We start from the raw sequence: 22,900 nt of genomic DNA on the forward strand, positions 1-22,900 counted from the left end.
AATATGTTGGTATAATGCGTTAGATGGATGGACTCTTTAGGGCTCAGTGGAGTAATTTGGACTTAGTGGGGTATTCAGTGTGGCTCATAGGCTACAAAGTTTGCCCCGCTGCATTAGAGCAATGAGGCAATCGAGATGATAAGATTAAAAAGCAAGTCATTCAATTCAAAAATAAAACGATCAATTTAACTAAAAGATTTATTAGGCAACAAGCATAACATATTTCTAATATTCTCTTACATTACAGTTGAATAATATAATATTAATATCACTGATATCCGATATATGTGGTTCATTTAAAACTAGAAATAAATAGAAGTACATACCTAATACAACTAAAACCAAACATAATATACACAAACATAAACTATTTATAACTTAACATAGCTCGAACTTAATTTACAATTTTGTAACAAAACACTGACTATGAAATGTAAAAAAATGTTTTGAAATAGTCTAGATTCTAGAAGATAAATTATACTAGGTATACAGTGCTATGGTCGCTAACTATGGGCCTCATTAGAAAGCTCAGTCGATGCAAGCGATGGAGAGAGCTATGCTTAGAATTGCTCTATGTGATCAAATCAGAAATGAGGAGATCCGTAAGGGGAACCAGAGTAACCGACATAGCATAGTGGCAATGGGCAGGGCACATAGTTGGAAAAACCGATAGACGTTGAGCTCCAAAGGTGCTGGAATAGCGATCTCGCACCGGATAGCGCAGTATTGGAAGACGCCCCACTAGGTGGACGGACGACAGCAGGCGAGTCGCAGGAAGCCGCTGCATTCAGGCGGCGCAAGATCGTGGCGTGTGGAAGTCCCTGTGTCTATCCGTTGTTGTTGATGATGATGATGATGATGATGATACAGTGCTAATAATTTGGGCACATGAGACAGAAAACTTGGGAACCTTGGTACAATTACAGCTGTTTAAATAGATAAAATGTATTCTTTAAATGCCATTATATTTGAAGTTAATCAACATTTACTTATTTATTACTGGCGAACATAATACCTTTAAATTGAATAGATAACTATGATCTGTTCCCGCGTTCATTTTCTTATTCTTACCGATACTGTATCCACAGAGAGGTTTATATAGGAATTTAAATGCAGGGTCTTCCAAATTCTTAAAAACAACGTCCACTATTAGTTATAAGTTTGTAACCATTTTAAATTATCGATTTAACTCAAAACTACGGCAAATCACATGAATGTTTTCATAAACATTCGACGCAGCATCTATGTTTCATACAAGCTCGCATATTAAGCGAGCGTTTTGATGTTTGATTGGACTAGTAGTCATCATCCCTATTATCATCCCCACGAGCCCGCCGCCCGCTCCGCTCCACCCGCCGCTGTCCTCGAAGCCGCGGCCTTATAATTAGTTGCAGAAAGGGGAATATTAGTCATGTTTAAAATGCCTTCTCATAATCTCTGTTTTCCAAACTGCAATCGCGTGGCGTATTGTGAGTGACTAACTCAATTCCGAGTACTTCGTACTAGGTACCGCCGAATTGTCTAACAAGTTCAATGGTACCATGACCTTGGTCTATCGATTTTTCAAGTCTCTTCATGTTTAGTTTCCGTTCATGAAAATACCTACCTAACGTACCTCACAACTAACCATGTTTAAGCTAAATCGAAAACTATGAAATATTTACACATAAAACTCTGAAACGACGAAATCTATTGCTTATCAAACATAAGTAAGATAACGATATAAGATAACGATAAAAATCATTCATATGATACCTATAATATTGTTACAAAATATACTTATCTACTTATGTATTACATAATATTAATGTAGAAACCGTTTACATCATCCTCGAAACTAGCTACTACCTAAGTAACGCATTCTTGTATTTTATTTAAGGAAGCTTTTTTTATATAAACAATCGGTATTTAGACTAGTAACAAATCCACAGAAATCAGCGGCTGGATAACGGTAGAATGACACCTGCAATGTCATGATCGCAATCATCTCTGATTGGTTGATACTCGCTTTTTATTGGCTACAATGTATTGTTGCAACAAGAATACTATAAGTTCAGCCAATCACAACGATTGCGATTGTAATAATAATTGATGCAGTTTTCCCGCAACCGAGCAGCCAAATACTGTACAACTCCCCATCTTGTAACCAGCGCACTACCATCATCCGAGGTGACGTCTGGTGTTCGTATTGCGCAAGTTGGAAGTTGTTTCATAGAAATAAAAGATATATTTAGGTACATGTTAGGTTTGAATATTTTACATTAGAACAAGGCCCAAACGGTTCTTCGATCAATTTTTCTTAAAAACATAAATATGTAGCATGAACCTAATCAACGAATCACAAAAAACCCTATATCAAATGCATAGCTATATTTACTTGTTTGACAGTAAGTTTAATGTACAATAATCACATTATCTACACATATACAAAAATTTTCATGCATATATATTGGGACTATGGCATTTCGCATGATCTATTCATAAACTTAAGAAAACATTGAAACAGACTAAACAGAGGAAAACAGACTAAATAAAGGAAAACCGCGTGTACTCAGCGAAGGAGAAAACATAGAAGCATTACGTACGCTCTATTATGGCATAACGAAAACTATACCGTGGTGGGCGGTGCATATATAGACGTATATACTCAACAGCTCACGTCTTTAGGTCGATTGTAACTCAGAACTGTCACCGTTACGGTCAATCTCGACAGCAACCAGTGTCGTATCACACACAGTACGTATGCACCAATCATGAGCCTGTTGAAGGCACGTGTTTAACGTAAGTTACGTTGTTTATTTTCGAATGACATTTCTTAGAAAGTGGTCTTCTATGCTTTAACCTTCGCTGCATCACCCTATTCAAACGCCAACTTACACTAGCCCCTGCTAACTTTACTCACAAAATATGTAATAACGTTGGTAGTATAACGAAGTAGTGACTTAGTGAGTGAAGTTAACACGAGGCCCGCAAGCACACGTTTGCATTTGAATACCATTGCGTTTAGGTAGTGATAGGGTGGTTACTTTTTTTCAAATTGTTTTCATTTGGACCTGTTTCATAACAGAGCCCATGAAAGATTTGTAACTAGGCTTGGTTTCCGCGATCCATACTTTGAAAATGAACTGGTATACCTAGAATATTTTAGAATAAACTATGTAGACATTTTTGATTAAACTATACTACAAATACAAATTATTACGGATAATACGAAGACCAATTTATGTTTATACTACAGTTCAAAGTACAAAACAACAGGAGTTAATTGTCCTCAATAAAATTTAATCTTAAGAATTGATAAGTTTAAAAGATTCTTTGGTATAAAGTTACATACTATTCTTAAAACAGTTAATAAGCATAGAAGGATACCTAGCTTTTGTGTAATGTTAATGACAACGATAGTCGTCGACGTGATACAATACAAGGGCCTACATACATAAACACATCAGAAGAAAAACAATACAAATAAATAGCCAAGACTGCTTGCTTGCTATGCTTATTCATTCTTCTTAGATATTTAAAGTATCACTTTTGTTTCACGCTCGGTAGGTGCGCATCTTAATAATTTATACAATAACAACAAATCAGTTTCAACATTTTCATAAAGCAACATCATCAGTTAAAATAAATATAATGCCAGCGTGTGTGGCCACGGCTAGTTTCTTGTGGTGTTTCTGCGAAGGGTAGAAAGCCATAGACGGTACATCACTCAGAGGAAACCTCTCCGGATATTGCTCCCTAGGTTTATTGAGCTGTTTGGCAGATTCCTGTAAAGTTTTACAACATGAACAATAGTAAAAACAAATTGAGGTAATCGTTTAACACGAATTTTCGTACATGTAGTGCCGGACAGGTTGAGATGGCAACCGGAGTGGGGACGCCCCGCACACTCGCACAGCCCTCGCGCTAACCCCTCGCCTCATACCCCGATTGCCATCGCAATCTGTCGCCTACTATACTATATCGCGACTCGAGTTTCAAAAACGCTTCTCTACTGCGCTGCTAACTGAATTTGTCAACAAAATTACTTTACTGAATTTGTGTGCAAAAGTACTTGCATGCGGAGATTTCTGCTCTTCGCTTCTCATCTTAGAAGCAGTTGACGTCTAACGCGTTTCAGTAATAATTTCTTACTCATTCGCTTAAAGCTCTACTTTCCTAAATTTCTTGATTGGTATGCGATGCAGTCACACAGAGGCCGCTATATAGGGTTAGGACTTCAATGAAACTTTGTTTTTGAAATGATACATGGTTTCCTAGAGAGTGTTGTGATTTGAGAAGAGTAAATGCTGAGTTTTTTGACGGCTCTTCGCACTAGGATCTGCATTCCCAACTGATAATACGTTCTAGACGTATCACAAGCGAGACTAGTTATCCAACATGAAATAATTTTTTTTTTTTTCTTTGAATTTGATAGCAGGGACATCTATCGGTAAACGACGACAACAGACAAATATTTGATTTCTCAACATTTAACTGAGAAGGTTGGATAGAAGATCTATAAAACTGGAAAACATTACCTTATCAAGGTCCTTAATAAGCTTGAAGTCTAAAGCATACAATTTCACGGCATCGTGGTACGTAAGAGGTTCCAACTTCACTTGAAGTTCGTCGTTCTTCTGTTTTGGTCGCTTTTTACTCAGTGGCCTCATTTGAAAAACGGCGATTGGCTACAAATATAATTTTATTATGAATCTTTACTATATATCTCCACAGCACAACACACGCACTACACACGCTTCACACACACGCAACGCACGTGCTACACATGCGTCAAACCCGCATCACCTACGGGCCACACACGCACCATACACACGCCACACACGCGCCACACACGCGCCACAAACGCTTCACACAGACTCCACACTGAACGCGTGTAACGCCTGCTTCTATTAAACGTTATACCAAGTCGAGCTCATTTGGTCACGTGACCGAAAGGCGGCGCAAGCACCCGTGGTTCCCGATCCCCTTCAGTCTCATAAAAAAGAGAGATAAAACTTAAGAGTTTACGCGATAAAAAGACAGACGTTTGTTAAACTTTAGACCGAAGTGTTTGCAAGCTAAATATCACTTTATTGCGTCGTGACAAGAGTCGCTATTTGTTTTAACGTCTTTACGGAGTGACCCTTCCGTACCATCAAGATACTATTAGGTATACAGGGTGGTCAAAAAGTCGTGGATCAAACGAAATAGGGAGATAGAGGAGATCATTTCTAGCAAAAAAATACTCTACAGCATGGCCATATTTAAATTGCCCTAAGAGTTATGAATATTTTTGGGGTTTTTAACAAAATACCAGATTCTCTTACAATTAGACTAATTAAAAAAAAATGAGATAAAAAACAATAAAACAAACGATGCTGTGTCATTACTAGATAATGTATCAGCACTACAAACCTTTTATTGAGGCTCTGGCTACCAAATTACAAGAGCAATTAATTTTTTTCCAAAACTTTTAAAGCGTTACCAAAAATTAAATATCACTTTAAAAGCGCACTGTGAAAAAAAAATGTACTACGGAAAAGTGACCCTGTATCAGAAAAATTTGCTGATTTAATGCCAATTTAAATGAGGTATAACACATTACTCTTTGTTTCGTAATTCTGGTATTATAATCGTTTTTTCATATCAAGGTGCAGATTTCAGTAGATTAGTTTAATTCAAAATAATTTTGAGGATTATCATGCTGCTAGTTAAACTGCTAGTTTTTTGTACGTTGGAATGCTATAAATATCACTGTGCTTGTCACACTTAAAATTTGTGAAAAGAACAGAAACTCTTCACTACCACCACGTGCCAGAACTACCCAGAACGACCGTCTTGCAAGTAGTTCATCTTTTCTAGGAAACAAAAGGATAAAGAAACTATGCCCCCCGTTCACACTAATCATCCTTTCTATTTGCATTGTTGGAATAAGGAAGGATGTGAAAGAGAGGCATAGTTATTTTTATCCTTTTGTTTCCTAGAAAAGAGGGCGTTCTGGGTAGTTCTGGCACGTGGTGGTAGTGAAGAGTTTCTGTTCTTTTCACAAATTTTAAGTGTGACAAGCACAGTGATGTTTCTAGCATTCCAACGTACAAAAAACTAGCAGTTTAACTAGCAGCATGGTAATTTTCAAAATTATTTTGAATTAAACTAATCTACTGAAATTTGCACCTTGATATGAAAAAACGATTATAATACCAGAATTACGAAACAAAGAGTAATGTGTTATACCTCATTTAAATTGGCATTAAATCAGCAAGTTTTTCTGATACAGGGTCACTTTTCCGTAGTACATTTTTTTTTCACAGTGCGCTTTTAAAGTGACATTTAATTTTTGGTAACGCTTTAAAAGTTTTGGAAAAAAAATAATTGCTCTTGTAATTTGGTAGCCAGAGCCTCAATGAAAGGTTTGTAGTGCTGATACATTATCTAGTAATGACACAACATCGTTTGTTTTATTGTTTTTTATCTCTTTTTTTTTAATTAGTCTAATTGTAAGAGAATCTGGTATTTTGTTAAAAAACCCAAAAATATTCATAACTCTTAGGGCAATTTAAATATGGCCATGCTGTAGAATATTTTTTTGCTAGAAATGATCTCCTCTATCTCCCTATTTCGTTTGATCCACGACTTTTTGACCACCCTGTATATGCTATGGTTACACGCACCTCTTTATTGAAATCGGTGTAGGCGGGATGTGTGGTGAGGATTTTGAGGACGGGCGGCGCGAAGTTGGCCATATGCCCACAGTATAGACACCCGCAGCACCTCTGTACCGCTCCCGTGCGCCGCCCCTGATGCCAGAAATCCAACTCGTTTACTGCTTGGTTCACTGTAACAACAGATTTTTATTTTGTCTGTTAAAACCAAAAATTGTGAAAATTGTTTTGCAGAAAAATTTTAATACATACATATCAATTTTTTAATACATATCAAAAATTGCGGAATCGGCAGATTCGAATCTGAGTCTTCTGGTTTCACGCCCGATGCTGTGACCGCTAGGCCACGGTTTGCTTGCTGCTAATTTAGGTAAAAACACTATCATATAAAAACAATATACCTTTCGTTCAGATTTTTTTATCCTCCTGTAAAAATTTATTTCGTGTAATTACACAATTACAAAAATAAACAATTTTACACAATTTTGTCCACTAGCTCCCCAAAGTTCTGGCACTCACCAATAAGTTCGTTCCCCGACACCATCAGAGCGGGCCAGTGCGGCGCAAACGCAGAGGAAGTGGACGACAAGTGTTTGTGTATCCGCGCGAAGCCGCGCATCTGGGCCGTCTCGCTGCCGGTCGGCGACACGCTGCTCATCAACCCGGCACCCACGCTACTGGGAAACGTCTTGACATCTGCGAAATGCAATATTTTTTTTAAATTCTCATTTAAGAGAGCTGGGTCACTAATACGACCATATGGCTCTCGTAGATCTAGACTATATTATTGTAATACGAAAAACTATATCGTGTATACATACCGTGGTGTAACTCCCTTGTTTTAAATATAGTAGGTACAGATTCTACATAAATTAGACATCATAAAGTAATGTAGTTTCTGACCTGTTATACAAGAACTATGGGGACGCTCGTCTAGAAAAGGATAGAATATGTTGACCGCGCCTTCTTTCTCCATCAACAGCGGGGAATCGCATTCCAAATTGTACAATGCAACCGTGCCACTGGAGTACCCCACCATAACTGTTCCATGGCCGTTTTGCTAAAATTAAAAATTGAATTCATAAATATAATAAATAACCCTAAAGAACTGCGTCAATCGTAAAGAACTAAGGCACTTGTTTCAACACCGCACCGCCGACGAAGAAGCGACTATGGACAATTGTCTTGCTCAAGAAACGCACAATCGATGTATGATTCCGTATAAATATATCAATAGTTGATCGCTGAGTGTGCACACTATCGGCGAGCTTTCTCCACTAGTTTGTCGCAGAGACAGGCGCTATCAAGGAAAAACTACTCAGCGACACTCTCTTGGCGTCCAAACACTATGACAAAGGCGAATATCTATAAGCTATGTACTTAGAAGAAGTTTCTTAAGGAAGTGTTACTTACCGGAGACCAGCTAATCGAAGTGGCTTGACATGAATCTCGTCGCATTCCTCTAGACAACCTAAGTTCTGCAACTGGAGTTAGCTTATATACATTTTTGTCACTGAAAGAAGAATATTTTATAAATAATAAATTCCTAAAGTTAAAGGTGTTGATTTCATAGCCCGAGTACAATCGAGAATTGCAACCATGAGCTCAACATAGTTCCTTATTTGACCGACCAACATCTTACGGTCAGTTTTGACAGCGGATCTCTTCTGGTCTATTGCTAAAAATCTGCATCAACCATTGCTATAAACTAAATTGGTGTGATTGGCTGCATTCATGATATAATTCCTGCGACAACGGATTTTAGCCAATGGCGAGAACATGTTAGCTAATGAAAGGTGATTGCAATCGTTACTCTGTAGCTGTCAAATGACGACAAATTGTCTAAAACTCTGGTTGTGGGTTGACGACAAAACAATTATTCGTTAGTAAAAATAAAGGACTTACTTAAATTTGACTATTGAAGGATAAGGCACAGAGAAAATATAAGCGGAGCCATTGGAGCACGCCACGGCCAAAAGGCCAAGTCTCAGAAACGTACATGAATTAGACTCATTATCTTCCTCTAAAGGAAAAACATCTCTTACTCCCGAAGGGCACCAATCGATTGCCCAAACTGTACCATAATCGTGCGCTATTCCCAGGGCAAACTCCGGGTATGTACTGAAAAAGAAAGTAATAAAACCTTACGAATTGATAACCTTACAAAGACAAATGTTCTAAATACACTGGCAACACCCGACTCTACATTGTCCGCTACTTTACGTATAGTCGGTTATTTTTAGTATGTTTCATACAAATCGCTGATATTATAATAAGCAACAAGCGACCACCCGCGGCTTCAATCGGCGAAACTATAAATCGTCTTTATTCTCTATCCCGTGGGAATTTCGAAAAAACCGACCTTATTCCTATTCTATGTTATAAAATCGTTTGTGCAAAATTTCATCATTCTAGGGTCAATAAGCCTTTACAAACAAAGTTAGTTTTGCGGTTCGTTAACAAAAGTGATTCTTAACGTTTTACTTCTTCTATAGCTCGGAACCCTCAGTGCGCGAGTCTGACTCGCACTTGGCCGGTTTTTTCCTTTTCTAAAGAACTGACTTACCTCGATAGATCTCCAAAGTCCCATATTTGTATGAGTCCCGAGTACTCGTAAGTCTTGGCGCAGTCGAGCCGCGGTGCATCGACGTTGTTATGGCAGACCACGGCCAAAAAGTGCCCCAATGCATCGCTGCTATCGCCCAAGTGTGGAGGGGCCCACGAAATGGCTTGAATACACCCACCAACGAATATTGAGAACCCTATATGAAAATATATTTTTTTTTTTAGATTCAAGCCTACATTTTAATTTGCTTTTTTTAAAACGTAAAGTGCTGACAGCAGTATTTTACTAAGATGTAGCCTATGCGTGAAGCTAATAAGCAATTTTATATTAACCTAAACTTATAAACGTTCTTATACCTAAAATCAGTTCATTGACTTGTCTTAGTTTATAGTTAAGTTTTTATTAAAAGTCGCTTAATTTGTTCTTGTGATCTTTAAATTACACTAGCACTATGCTTTCACTGTTTTTGTGTTTTTGAATTGCACTGCACTAGCTCAAAAGGCTTAGTCCTTTTAAGTCACCTATTAGGTCTGTGTTGTCAAGGAACATTAATTTGCATGCCTACTAAACTGTAACTACAAAGGAGTCTTGGGCCTAGAATAGAGGCTGAAACGCAACTGCAACAAGACACGTTTTACACTGGCCATACACGATCAATTTTGCAGCCGGACTTGAAGCAGCGTCCAGTAAACTGGACGGTGTATGGCTAAAAGTTGACTGGACGCCGCTTCAAGTCAGTTTTTCCATTGGTATATTTAGTTATAGTTATCAATATGAATTTTGGACTATGATTGTCTAATCTTTTTCCAGTCCTTCATCTCTTAAAGCCGAAATAAAAGAAATCTTTATCGAAAGCAGTGATAAAAGAAACTAATTTAAAATTAGTGCCTATCTTTTCTAATATATCCTTTCTTCAAATGCTTACCGTTTTGTTTTTTAGCTTGGAACAGATTATATGTAACGGGATCAGATCTACCGATTATCACATTGCAAGATTCCTTCAGAGTTGGCAAATATGGTGCTATTTGGTCGTCCGCGATTAATTCTATATCGCACGTTCGCCACCGAGGGTATAGTGCTCCATTTGTTAGAAATGCGTTACGACTGAAAAAAACATTGTGGTATTATGGTTTGTGGCCAGAGATAAAGTGAGCACTATAAACAACGCCCAGACAATTTGATCGGACAGGTAATATGATAATTAACATAGATATTGTAGACAATTCTGTTGTATTAAATACTGTCTAAACTGAATTGAATGGTTTGTGCTGTCCTTTTCCACCGGGAGAATTATGAAAAAGATAGCAATACACTCAGAATTGTCACTTTAACTTAGTTAAGAAATTGTGTGCAACATACATCAAAGACAGGGTTTTATTTATTAATATTTTTTTTTAAACTTACTAGTCATCCATGCTTTGTTTTAAATATGATTTCGCACATTTTACAGCAAATGGGATCCTTGGTACTTTTGTTGCTGCACCTGAAAATTAAATATATAGCAAGATTTAAAAATAAGTAGATGAGGCAGTGACTTAGTCCGTGTGGATTTAGGTTTTTAAAAATCCTGTGGGAACTAACTGTTTTTCCGGGACAAAAAGTAGCCCATATCTGGAATCCAAACTATCTCTGTACCAAATTTCGTTCAAATCTGTTAAACGGATCGGCCGTGAAAAAGATAACAGACAGACACAATTTATAATATTATTATGGATGGATTAGTTTGGACGAAACATACTTAAATCACCATGCCCCTTCTTTCTCCTGCGTTCTGAGCAAGCCTCTTCATCGGACAAGTTGGAGTCTACTGCGCTGTCCAGGGACTCGTCAGCCGACTCGATTAGCGCGGAGTCTTCGGAGTCACTATAGTCCTTATACTTCACTTTGGTACAAGCATGCTCGTCTAACTCCGCCTTGTCGTCCGCGCCATAGCCACATTTGGAGCATTTGTGTGCGAACTATTGACATATTTAATGTTATTATTCAAATGTTCAGAGATTGTGGTTTGAAAGAGCTAGAATAGCAATCGCGCGCAGGAAATCGAGGATCGGTGAACACCCATTAGGTGAACAGACGATATCAAACAAGTCGCAGGCAGCTACCTGCATTCACAAGACCGTTACATTGTAGCTGTAGCGTAATCGAGCACGTCATTTAGTTAATTAAACTTTGTAATCCTATCACTTCATGACAAGTTTATTGCGGTGTAGATATATGTATAAGATTTAGCCTAATGAAGTTTACAAGATTTGGTAGTGTACAATAATCGTAAAACAAGTAGCTATAGACTAAGGATGAAATAACACAAGCCCAGCTGAAATGTGTTCTTGTACAATACGCAGTCATACGCTTCGTGTTCATATTGGACTACTTGTCTTGCGCTCACTATAAGCAAACCCAAATTAAAATTTTACCAAGTTCCGCGTTCCAAGTTAAAAGTAACTGAAACACGCATTGCTTATGATAACAATAACAAATGCAAACTTACCGTTTCAGATTTCTCGATGAATTGTCTTGCCCTGAAATGAACATTTTAATATTTAGTACATACTCAATACTCTTTAAAAACCACAAAAGAGTAAGCTCTTAGAAGTTTTAGTAAAATACAAATAATTCTAGGCAAAGAAACATTACGATCACAATAATACAATTAAATGATTAAGAACACAATAACTAAACATTTCACTATCTGTTTTGCGCGCCTATTGCTAAGGTGGAAGACGTCACACCTTGCATAGTGTTTTTCTCTCATTTAACAATTACACCTTCCATCAGATTCGAATGGCTTCTTGCTTATTTTTGAGCGGGTTTATAAGATTCTATCTAGATTAAAGTTTGGATATCGTATAATGCTCGCAAGCATATAGTTAAATCTGAAGTTGCAACATGGCAGTATATTACTCAAGTATTAATTACACGAGCCCGGCTTAAATTTGTTCTTGCACAATGCGCAGTCCATACGCATCGTATTCAGATTGGACAACTTATTTTTCTCGCTCTATAACTTATTATAAAGGAATCTGACTTACTTTTCAGCAGCACGTCTTCGTCCAGAGAGTGGCCCAGTTTGAGGGGAATCTATTTCAGTACCCTCCTGTGTACTATCCTGCGTTTCTTCTTTTTCACAATTCATTAACTTTCTCCTCTTCGATAATTCCTGTTCTCTATGCATTATCCCGTGCTGGCTTTTGTAAAAGCACAGATATTTACTGTTGCATAATTCGCAAAACACTTTAAATTGATCGATTTCCTGAAAATATTAATGAAATGTTGCTAAATAGCTTTGTCAGTACCTACTTGTGATTGGTCCTCTACCAATTAATAAAAATCTATAAATTAATAAAAAAACTTCAAAGCATTAAAAATGTGGTGACAATCAAAGTATAACGATGCATTATTATCATTGCATACAATCTGCTACAAATAAATGCGCTATTTTTTTATAATAACTCTTTTTTCAGGCATTGCCGATGCCTCTTGCGCGCTTCTTATAATTTGTATGTTGATGGTACTATGTAAGAAGAATACAAGCGAGTGCCAACTGTAAAGTTTCAATTCAATTGCAAACGGATGAACGATGCGCAAACCCATAGACAAAGACCAAACAAACATTAATATTTATACAAATGTACAAGATTATTTTAATAGTGATAAAAGGTACATACTTCTTCCGTTTTCCCACATTGTATGATATGCACGTAGAAGCCCATGGCCGACGCTCTTTTCATACCACATATCTTACATTTGAAACTGCCATTCTGTTTTTGGTACACCTTTAATAGTTTTTCGACTGCACTGGCGTTTTTTACATCCTGTAAATTTTAAAAACATTGCAATCTCTCAATTTAAACATCATCATCAACTCACTCAAATCATTTTACAGTACCCGTCAGGCAATATCACACATTAAACTTTTGTTTTTTCCAACAACAATCGAACGTTAGAAAGAGATTAACAAATACAGGTACTAGATGACGCTACTCACACTCATACTAAACGATCCTACAGCAATCAAATAATTTAAACCTGTGACAAAAGTGTTACAGCAGTGTTGCTAGATGGCGCCACAGGTATCTTCGGTCACTCAATATGACGCTTGAATCACGCAACGAGGTGTTACCCTCAGAAGCTTACAATTTTTATGATACAACAGTCGGCCCAGCTGGGCCCCAGGAAGACACCAGCTCGGAGAAAGTTGTTAGAATAATCGATTGTTAGAATCGAATCGAGCACACGTGTGCCGATTATGTTGTACATCACATCACACTGCTCCATCTTCCATCTCATCATCACACAAGATAATCGGCAGCTTCGGTTTCGTAGAGCGTTGTCAATTTATATGAAATGCTATCTACATTCTACACTAGAGTTGACATTTTTGTGTCGAGTGGTCATTATCATCGTGAATACCAACCGTTAGATTACATCGTCACTAACCATCAGTTAGCAGTTAAGCGTACTATTCTGCATAGATTAATACGTACAACAGGATAATCGCCTACAGCCCAAGCAATATTGTAGTGCATTTTCATCGCGTGGTTGTTCCACTCTTTTGGATCCACTTCTTCGGAGCAAACAGCGCATATGAACGAATCTGAAATTTTTTATCAGCATAAAATCTTTTTTGGGCAGTCATAAATATAAATGCCCCAATACAGGCTTATTCAACATAGCTCATTTGCAAAGCTGCCTTTAGCTTTAATTTTGTTCAAATTACCGTACAAGCTAGCTATAAATAACTTTTCATTAACGAAAAACTCCCTATACTATAATGCAAAATTTGCTTCAGTTTGGTTGTTTCATGCTCTCTTGATGTAAACTATTAAATAAAGAAAATTGTCAGACACTTGAAATTCGTTACAGAGTTTATGCTGTATATTATGTACCTTTATTAGAAGTTCCATCCCCTACGATAGAGGCATCAAGTAACTTAGATTCACAAGACTCTAAGTGGGTCAAATATGCCTTCACATATTTCCTGTTCAAGCCACATTTGTGACATATCAAACCATTGTATTTTTTGCTCACAAAGTATAAATACTCCTGAATTTCTTGTTCATTTTCCAAGTCCTGAAAAAGAAGTAAAAAATTATACTTATTTAAGCTCTGATAGCTAAGGGGGCTGGCTGAAAACTGAAAGATTGTATGCAATGGATGGGATGACTGATGGAAACTTGTGCTCGTAAGTATGACATTGTGGGTAATTCTTTTGTATACAATCTCTAGTCTGAAATCTAGTATATAATTATTTATTATCTAATAGCAATCCCTAGTAATTAAAATTCTATATTTACATGTAACACATACCAAAGCTGGTTTTCCTTCTTTCCAAGCCAAATAGGCGTGACATTTATGTACATGATTGAACCATTGCTTGGCTTCAACGTCCATATGGCACACTCCACATTTCGTCTTTTCATCATTGCTCAGATCCAGAATAAGTGTATCAATAGTACTGACGTCCATGGCACCGTCGGAACCCACTGTGCTGTTAGGAGTCTCCTGGACAGTGACATAAATAAAGGGGCTTATATTATGTAGTCTTACTCACATAAATATATACAGGCTTACATTACATGCAGTGAATCAACATCGTCAATGCATCATCGGGTCACTACTGAGCATGGATCTCCTCTCAGAATGAGAAGGGTTAGGCTATAGCCACGCTGGCCAATTGCCGATTGGCAGACTTCACACACCAATGAGAACATTATGGAGAACTCTCAAGCATGCAGGTTTTCTCCCGATGTTTTCCTTCACCATTAAAGGAATATTAAAAGTTAGAGGTGCGTGCCCGGGACTGAACCTCCGACCTTCCGAATAGGAGGCAGACATCTTCAACAAATTAAAGTTAAATTGATTGATGGAATATTGATGAGAGGCAGAGAGATCTTACATTCTGGACACTTTGTTCTCGTGTGTTTTTGTTTCACATTCAGTTTCACGACTAATATTACTTATAATCGTCAAGATTGTACCAGGAGTCTAAGGAGGAGGAGGAGGAGGCTCTACTGTCAGTCTAAATTTCAGTTCCTCCTTATTTTATTTCTTTGCATGTAAAAATTAAATGCTTACCGTCTCGCCCTCGCAAATGTCTATGTGCTTTAAATAACTTTTAACATATCGACGTGTTAATCCACACTTCTTGCAAGTTAATCCATCATTTTGCTTTGTTATGTAAAATAAGTGATCGTATACTTGTTGTTTATCGTTCATATCCTATAAAAAGTTACAATAATATATTTAGGTAGGTACCAGTGGCGAAATGTCCATGTAACCCGATTCCAATCGGCTTCCCTTTAAGAATTCGTATAATATAACGTAACAACTCACTACGTACTTAGTGACAAATGTAGGGCAAAAGTTCGATTATTATCATGCAGGCTACCAGAGTGAATGATGCTACCGTACCAAAGACGCCTAAAAATTTATAAGTGTCAGGGAAAATCTATCATCAATAGAAAATAGCTTCGATAACCCGTAACCATCCCGGCTTACTACTTAGCATTCCATCTCTTTCATTTCCCTATGAAGCGAACTAAGTCTGTCTCACTCTACGGGTCGCCAATATGGAACCACCAATTAAAGTGGCCCCGGAACGAATACGAATTCGTCTCTCTGACAGGTCAGATAAATATGGTTCATAAGCCGATGCTCACCGGCTTATCGTACCTCCAAATTAAAAATTTATTTATACTACTATTTTAATATTTTGTTTTTAAGGGTGATTTAATACATTCGTTTACCTACGTGAAACATACATGCGTGCTTGAATTTAAAGTTTAGTGATTCTTTGATTTTGATATATAATAAATTGGGGTTAGTGATTTTTAATAACTACCTAATAAGTGTAAGTTAACGGTGATTTAGTTTCAGTTTGTTTAGTGTAGGTATGTGTTAAACTAAAGACTAAAATGATTATAGTTTTCAATTCCGTGTGGGTTATGGGTCGTATTTAATAAAGCAAGCAAGCATGGATGTATTTCACAGCTACATTAAAAGATTTTTTCAAAGCCACAGAGGTTTTCAAAATGTCAGTGCTTTTTATATTATTAATGGTAAAATTGGGTCTTTAAGCACCATAGAAACATCAGTGACGACGGTGCTGATATTCTGTTAGGTCAGAACTTTTTTTGCTCCGGCTTCCCTTTTTCAGATCTCCACCCTTCGCCACTGGTAGGTACATAGATGCATAATGAGAAGATATACACACGATTGATAACAAATTAACGAAAATTTAAAATTTGAATAACTGCTGGAAAATCTAGAAAAATATAATTTGGAGTAATAAAGTTTCATATTTTAATCACCCAGTGCATTTGCATTGAAATTTGCAAAGAAAAGTTTTTCTACACAATCATATACAAAAGTTGCAAACTTACTATTTCTGGCTCTCCCTCTTGCCAAGCTAAATAATCGTGTTCTTTGAATATATGTTCCATCCATTGAGCATTTGAAAGTTCTAGCTTACAGACACCGCATTTAACTGTAAAATTTTCAGTTTCAACTTTTTTAACAATTTCTGCGTCTGATTTCCTAGTTTTATCTTTACCGATTTTATTGATTTTTTCTTTTTTGATATTTTCTACATTTAATGCTTCACTGCTTTCTGTGTCATCTTTATAGTTTCTTTCTTTTCTTGCTCTTCTGCCTCTGGTATTTTCTGAATCTATTTCTTCAGATTTAATGGAAACTGGTGTTGTAGCTTGATCCACTATTTGGTCATCTGACTGTCCCTAAAATTCCAACATAAAAATTTCATGTATGGGCATACAAAGCACATAAGTAGTATAAGAGTAGTAGTGTGATGTATAAAAAATATCCAAGTACAGCATCTTTCTGTAAGTTTTGAGGAATAATACATACCGCGATTGGACAATTCTTAATATGCTTTAAATAAGATTTTGCGAATTTGCGTTTTAGGCCACATATTTTACAAACTAATTCGCCAACTTCTTTTATTATATTATTCAGATAATGACGAATATCTTCCTCGTCTTCATAATCCTAAAAAACAAGAGCAAACATGTATAACGATAGTTTTAATAACACTTAAAAATAAGTATTTTTTTTCATATAGACCTAATAATTTCGTTATTTTATCTCCAACTACAGAGCTTGGATAAAGCTATATGAACTTACCAAAGGTTGTTCACCGTCTTTCCAAGCAATGTAATTATGTTCTTGAGTTATATGCTCCATCCATAAACTGTCATAAATAATGGTTTTACACACACCACAAGTTACATATTTCTCCTTTGTATCAACTGCAGGCACTTCAGCTACTTGCTTTTGTCTATTTTCTATTTCAAATACAGACACAACTGCTTGTTTTTGTTCTGTTTTTCCTTGTAATGTAAGTACTTTTGGTGCTTGTTTTTGACCTTCATGTACCTGTTTTTGTCCTATTTCAAATGATACAGGCATTTCAGCTTCCTGGTTTTCTCCAGTTCCTTCTAGTTGCACTACAGCTTCTTGATTTAGACCTGTTTCTAATAATTGTAATACAGGCATTTGAATATTTTGTTCTTCTTCTGTTACTATCTGAAATACTTCAACTACTTGGTCTTCTCTATTTTCTGTTTGCCACAAATCTTTTCCAGTTAATTGTTTTTCTACATTCCCTAATTGTAAGGGTTCTTCCACGTTTTCTTTTATTTCTGTTTTCTGTCGTTTTCGTAGTTCAGTCATCTGTTTTTTCTCAGATTTAATATCTAATACAGGTTTTTCACTTTTTTCTTTCTTCAACATTTCATGAGCTAGAGGCACTTCTATAACGATTTCGGAAGTTTGTGTGATATCAGCTGCTTTGTCATCATTCTGAAAATATCGATAAAATTATATGTAACTTTTGACAACCTATTGCTAAGTCCATTTCAATCCAGAAGCTCAAAGATGTCTTCTAAAGCAGAGAGGTAAAGAGCTTCGAGGAGATTATGTCTCCCTATTTCTCTCCCTGCTGCAATTGGATTAGCCTCGTAGCCTGGTATAAATACTATTATAAAATTCTGATTCACAAACCTTACATATTATTAACTTATTAGTAATTACATAATCTTTCATGTCATTTTGTAAGTAAATTTGTCTTTTCTTTTTGTAAAGAAAAAGTACATTTTCGTAGTACATATCCTAAGGCCCTTTATCGCCTAATCTTCTGTTTTGTTTTTATTAGTAGGTACAATCACCAAAATTAATTTTACTTACTATTTCTTTGCCTGCCCTCAGCGCTATGAGACAATGTGCTTTAGATATATTATGATTGTTCGATTTACTACCACACCCTCCATATTTGATAGATGTAGTTGCTTTTTTATTGCTAAGTTTTTCGCTCTCTGATTCACTTTCAGATGTTTTATCTACACGTTTCCTTTTCTGTAAATTAAAAATGTTTAAAGTTTACATCAGATCTTGAAAACCATGTGTGTGGGTACTTACCTACCGAATATATACTGCTAATATAAGCTGCTGTATAATCTGCTAAGATATTACTACGCCTAGTATTCTATTCTTTCCTATATCTAGATCTATAACTAAAGCATATATCGATTTACCTCTCAATTATCTATGCCTTAAAACAATTAATAAAATAAAATTGTATTCACTTTAAAAGTTATGGCCTTTGAAAAATTTATACTATGGCAAATTTTGAGGCAACTTCGTGCGTAAATAAACTATATGTCACGCTTTACTTAATAATAATTTCAAATGTCTTTAGTTTGGGTAAAAAATATTTTAGATAGAATGATTTTATTTGACCTGAAGTATCATTTTTTGTACACATCACAAGTCGTGGCGTGTACAACAGGAATATGTTAGAAGTTACTTATTTTAAAATAACTTCTAAAATGAAATAAAATTAAAAATACTTACACCCTTGTTTAACAGAGTTTCAGCATTATCGATGTGATCATTTTTATTAGCAACACATTCTACATCATTCATATTTGGTAACTTTTGAGGGTTATATTCTTGATTTTCTTTTTTACTTATATTATTTCCATCATAATTCCAACAGATATTCGTCTCAGAATCACTAGGCATTCCTTGTTGGCTTTCTTCATCTATGTCTTCTATCTCAAAAATGCTTAGCAAGTTTACTTCTTTCTCATCTGTTAAATTACTCTCCTCATATATGCTTAACAAAGTCTCAACTGAGCACTGAATTTCTTTTCGCTCCCAAAAATGGATATGTCCATAACCATTATCAAAATCATAATTGAAAAAATTACCGTAATCGTCACACAAACAAAAAGTATGCAATTTCTCAGTTCCGGAATATAGATTTATATCGTTAATGTTATAATCTATATCGCTACCTACATTATATTCTGAATAGGATACAAGAGGAACACTTGTAGTATTAGATAATTTTGGATTTCTATGCCTAGAGTAAGTTTTTATATTTCTATTTAAATGAATGCTCTTTATATCTCCACCAGGTTTTTCAACACCTTGAATACATGATTTAGAAATGCTTGTACTTTGTGTTGTTTTTATATTTTTGATCATGCTGCTCTGTGTATGTTGACTTAAATAGAAAGCCATTTCTTCTACCTTACCTAAGGATGACTTTGACTCTGAGGACCTGTTATCAATATTATCAATCAATTTTTGAGAAATGCAAGGAGCATTTTCAGTACAGTTACTATCTACTTCATTATCTTTTTGGCCCTTATCCAAATTATTATTTTCGTGCCCTATCTTTTTAGCTTCACATAGTTCTTCATGAGAATCATAACTTTTATTTTCTTCGTTACACATGACATCAATTGGTTTGTTTCGAATATCATTTTGGCACTCTGAAGTAGTAGGTAAATAAATATCACCATTTGTTTTCTTAGCAATAGTCCGTGTATTTAGATCGTGTTGCACACTGATATTTTCGCCATATTTTTTTTCGACTATCGACTCTGAGTTCAATTCGTCCTCCAAACTTGCACGTAATTTGACATTTTCATCGTGTGAACTACAATTATTTGAATTATTATCCAGTTCTCCTTTCCCTCTTTTAATAACTCTATCGTTAACATTACTGACCTTAGGAGTTTTGCGTTCATTAAGTTGGCTATCAAATTCTTCAAGAGAACATTTGGCACTAGAATCATGTTTGTCTTGATTAATTTTTTGCTTGCATTGTTTGTTTTTTGTTGTATCTTGATGTCTTTTTGATCGATCTTCTATAGTATTTGATGATGAAGATTCATTCCTTTCTGTTGATTTATTACTCAATGAAATTGTAGTATCTAAAGTTAGTGATGCTGTTGGTATCAATGCATTTTTATGGGCTGAATTATTCTGTTTTGAAATTTTAATACTTTCAAATTCCAATATCTCTTCCTCTTTTGTATTGTTAGATTTCATTTGAATAGCCTTTAAATGCTCATTTTTTTCTTTTAACCCTTTTGCAGAGGTTTTCACAGGTTCTATATTATCATCTATATCCTTATAAGTAGACTTTACATTAGCTAATTGTATTTCATTTTCACAAATGCTTTTTTTACAATCATTTATTTTTGTGTTAATATTATTTAAACAGTCTGCTTTTAGCTCATCCTTATTATTAAAATGCTTGTTTTGTTTATCAGTCTTAATGGTATCAGAAGTTTTTGAAATAATTTCTTCAATACATATTTCAGAGTTATTACTTTCTGTATATAAACTAATGTTTGATTTCAACGAGCTAAATGTTGGGCTAAGAAATACAGATGCTTTCATCAAACTAGCCGTTTCTAAAATAGAGGTTTCTTTTTCATCATTGTGAATATATTTGTTAGCTGTATTCAATTCAGATGCTTCTGTTCTTAAAAACTCGTTTGAATCACTGCAGGCACCTGTAGGTATTCAATGAAAAGTTAAATTGTTATGAAATAAGAACTTTTTATGTTATCATAATATCAATCAATTAATTAATAAATTAATTTACTTATTGCAAATTTGGGTTATATTAGACAGTTGTATTATTCTAAACTTATAAGTACAGTCAACTTTTGTCTTACAGAATGGAATATTTAACACTAAAATAAATGAAAATTACAGTGACTATAGAATAACTGAACGAAATATAAGCTATCAAAGTTGTGTGTGTGTTTGCTTTTGAGAATAAAGAAAATTAATTAAGTAATAATATGAATTACCATAATATTATAAAAACATATTTACTAAATTTTTAAAACCCTTACCCCTCATTCATACAAGATCTTTTTTCCGTTAAAAAAGCATTCAAATAGAACAAATGCATTCCCAAGTATCTATTCACATGTCAACGCTTTTTTAACATGTATTTTCAGCGCAACGCCGGCTTTTAACGCAACGCTTTTTTAACGCTCTGTGAATTAGGGCTTAAATAATAAAATAACGCAAACTTACCTGCATTGTTTTCTATCAAGCTAAGCTGCGGTGACTGAATATTTTCCAAATTAATGCCTAATTTTTGCAAAAGATCTGGTGGTAAAACAAGAACATCACTTTTTTGATCCTCGACATGTTTATTTTTTGTTGTAATTTTTCTATCACAAGAAGCGCCTTTTCTTTTTTTTGACTTGGCAGAGCTCATTTTTTTTCAAATTTATATTTCAAATAAAATCTTTCTATCACACTTTGGACTGAAAAAAGGAAAATAAAAAACCATCACAAGTTAGGATTGAACCTAGAACACTCAAAACCTATGCCATAAAAAGTAACCTTGGGTCAGCTGAGCTAACCTTTGAGAAATTTATTACTTGAAATTGTTGATACCATTTATAAATTGAAAAAGAAAATATTGAAAAAAAAATTAGAATTTGTTAATTTTACTATTGTAAAACAATAGAACATTACGCAAGAAGACATAAAATGGTACAATATGTAAAATTTAAATAAATAACGTAAATAATTATAAAACTACTGCAGCTAAATTATAAAACAATACAAAATATTTACAAACGATATAAATTAAAAAAACACACTTTAAAAAGAATCTTGGAATCGAACCAACGCCTCAGACCTACGGCAACATGTGCTTTTCACTGAGCTACACTATACCTCGAGATAATGACGTAAATTCAAAATCGTTAGGACTCAGTAGTTACAAAAACTTTCCTGAAATAATTTTACTAGTAATTATATAAAAATTAATTATAGTAAATTAAATTTCAATAAAGTATCTACGTACGTGTGCTGTTTTCCTATAACTCATAGTTTCACTCATTTGGGCATCAATGAGCACAAATAAAATTATTTAACAAACGACACAAAAACAAAAAAAAAGCTTTTGAGTAGTTTTTTTACTGATTAGTGTCTAATAAAATGTTAAAAATTAAAATGCAAGATCGCAACTTGCAAGACAAAAATAGGTTATAAAAACGACATTGAATTGAACATATTGGATGACAATTAATTGACATTTCTGATTTAAAAAAACAGATAACTTATTTAGCGGCGCCACATGCTTGCGGTTAACTACATAAAGCAAATCTATTTAAGTTCGCGTTGATCGGCAAAGATCACGTAGAGTACAATAATTTATAAGTTTTATACGCAGTATTTGCATATTATTTAGTTGTAATTTGGCTTGCAGCCAATCAGATCGGATAACAAGCTCTCCTAAGCGAAGCAGTGTATTGCGCCACCACTCTTCAGACTGGTACATAATATCACACATCACAGATCACCATCTGTGGGCACCACAAGCATGTAGAGCTGCCATCATGGA

General features: G+C 35.3%; 1 protein-coding gene across 1 annotated transcript; it reads right to left on the reverse strand.

Moving 5' to 3' along the window:
- Positions 1-184: 184 nt before the first annotated feature.
- On the reverse strand, positions 185-22,561 carry LOC123869035. Its single transcript, XM_045911768.1, has 25 exons — positions 22,361-22,561; positions 21,577-21,812; positions 19,081-21,041; positions 18,415-18,582; positions 17,353-18,030; positions 17,077-17,217; positions 16,593-16,946; positions 15,286-15,429; positions 14,518-14,712; positions 14,097-14,280; positions 13,695-13,804; positions 12,876-13,022; positions 12,240-12,460; positions 11,699-11,729; positions 10,949-11,168; positions 10,615-10,693; positions 10,136-10,314; positions 9,211-9,406; positions 8,550-8,765; positions 8,058-8,157; positions 7,548-7,704; positions 7,164-7,340; positions 6,654-6,817; positions 4,521-4,670; positions 185-3,767 (listed from the first exon to the last, which is right to left on the reverse strand). Exons 2-25 carry the CDS (start codon positions 21,761-21,763, stop codon positions 3,600-3,602), a joined length of 6,327 nt encoding a protein of 2,108 aa, XP_045767724.1. The 5' UTR covers positions 21,764-21,812; positions 22,361-22,561; the 3' UTR covers positions 185-3,599.
- Positions 22,562-22,900: the final 339 nt, after the last annotated feature.

This window comes from Maniola jurtina, chromosome 1, assembly GCF_905333055.1.
Source record: "Maniola jurtina chromosome 1, ilManJurt1.1, whole genome shotgun sequence".
Classification (NCBI taxonomy): domain Eukaryota; kingdom Metazoa; phylum Arthropoda; class Insecta; order Lepidoptera; family Nymphalidae; genus Maniola; species Maniola jurtina.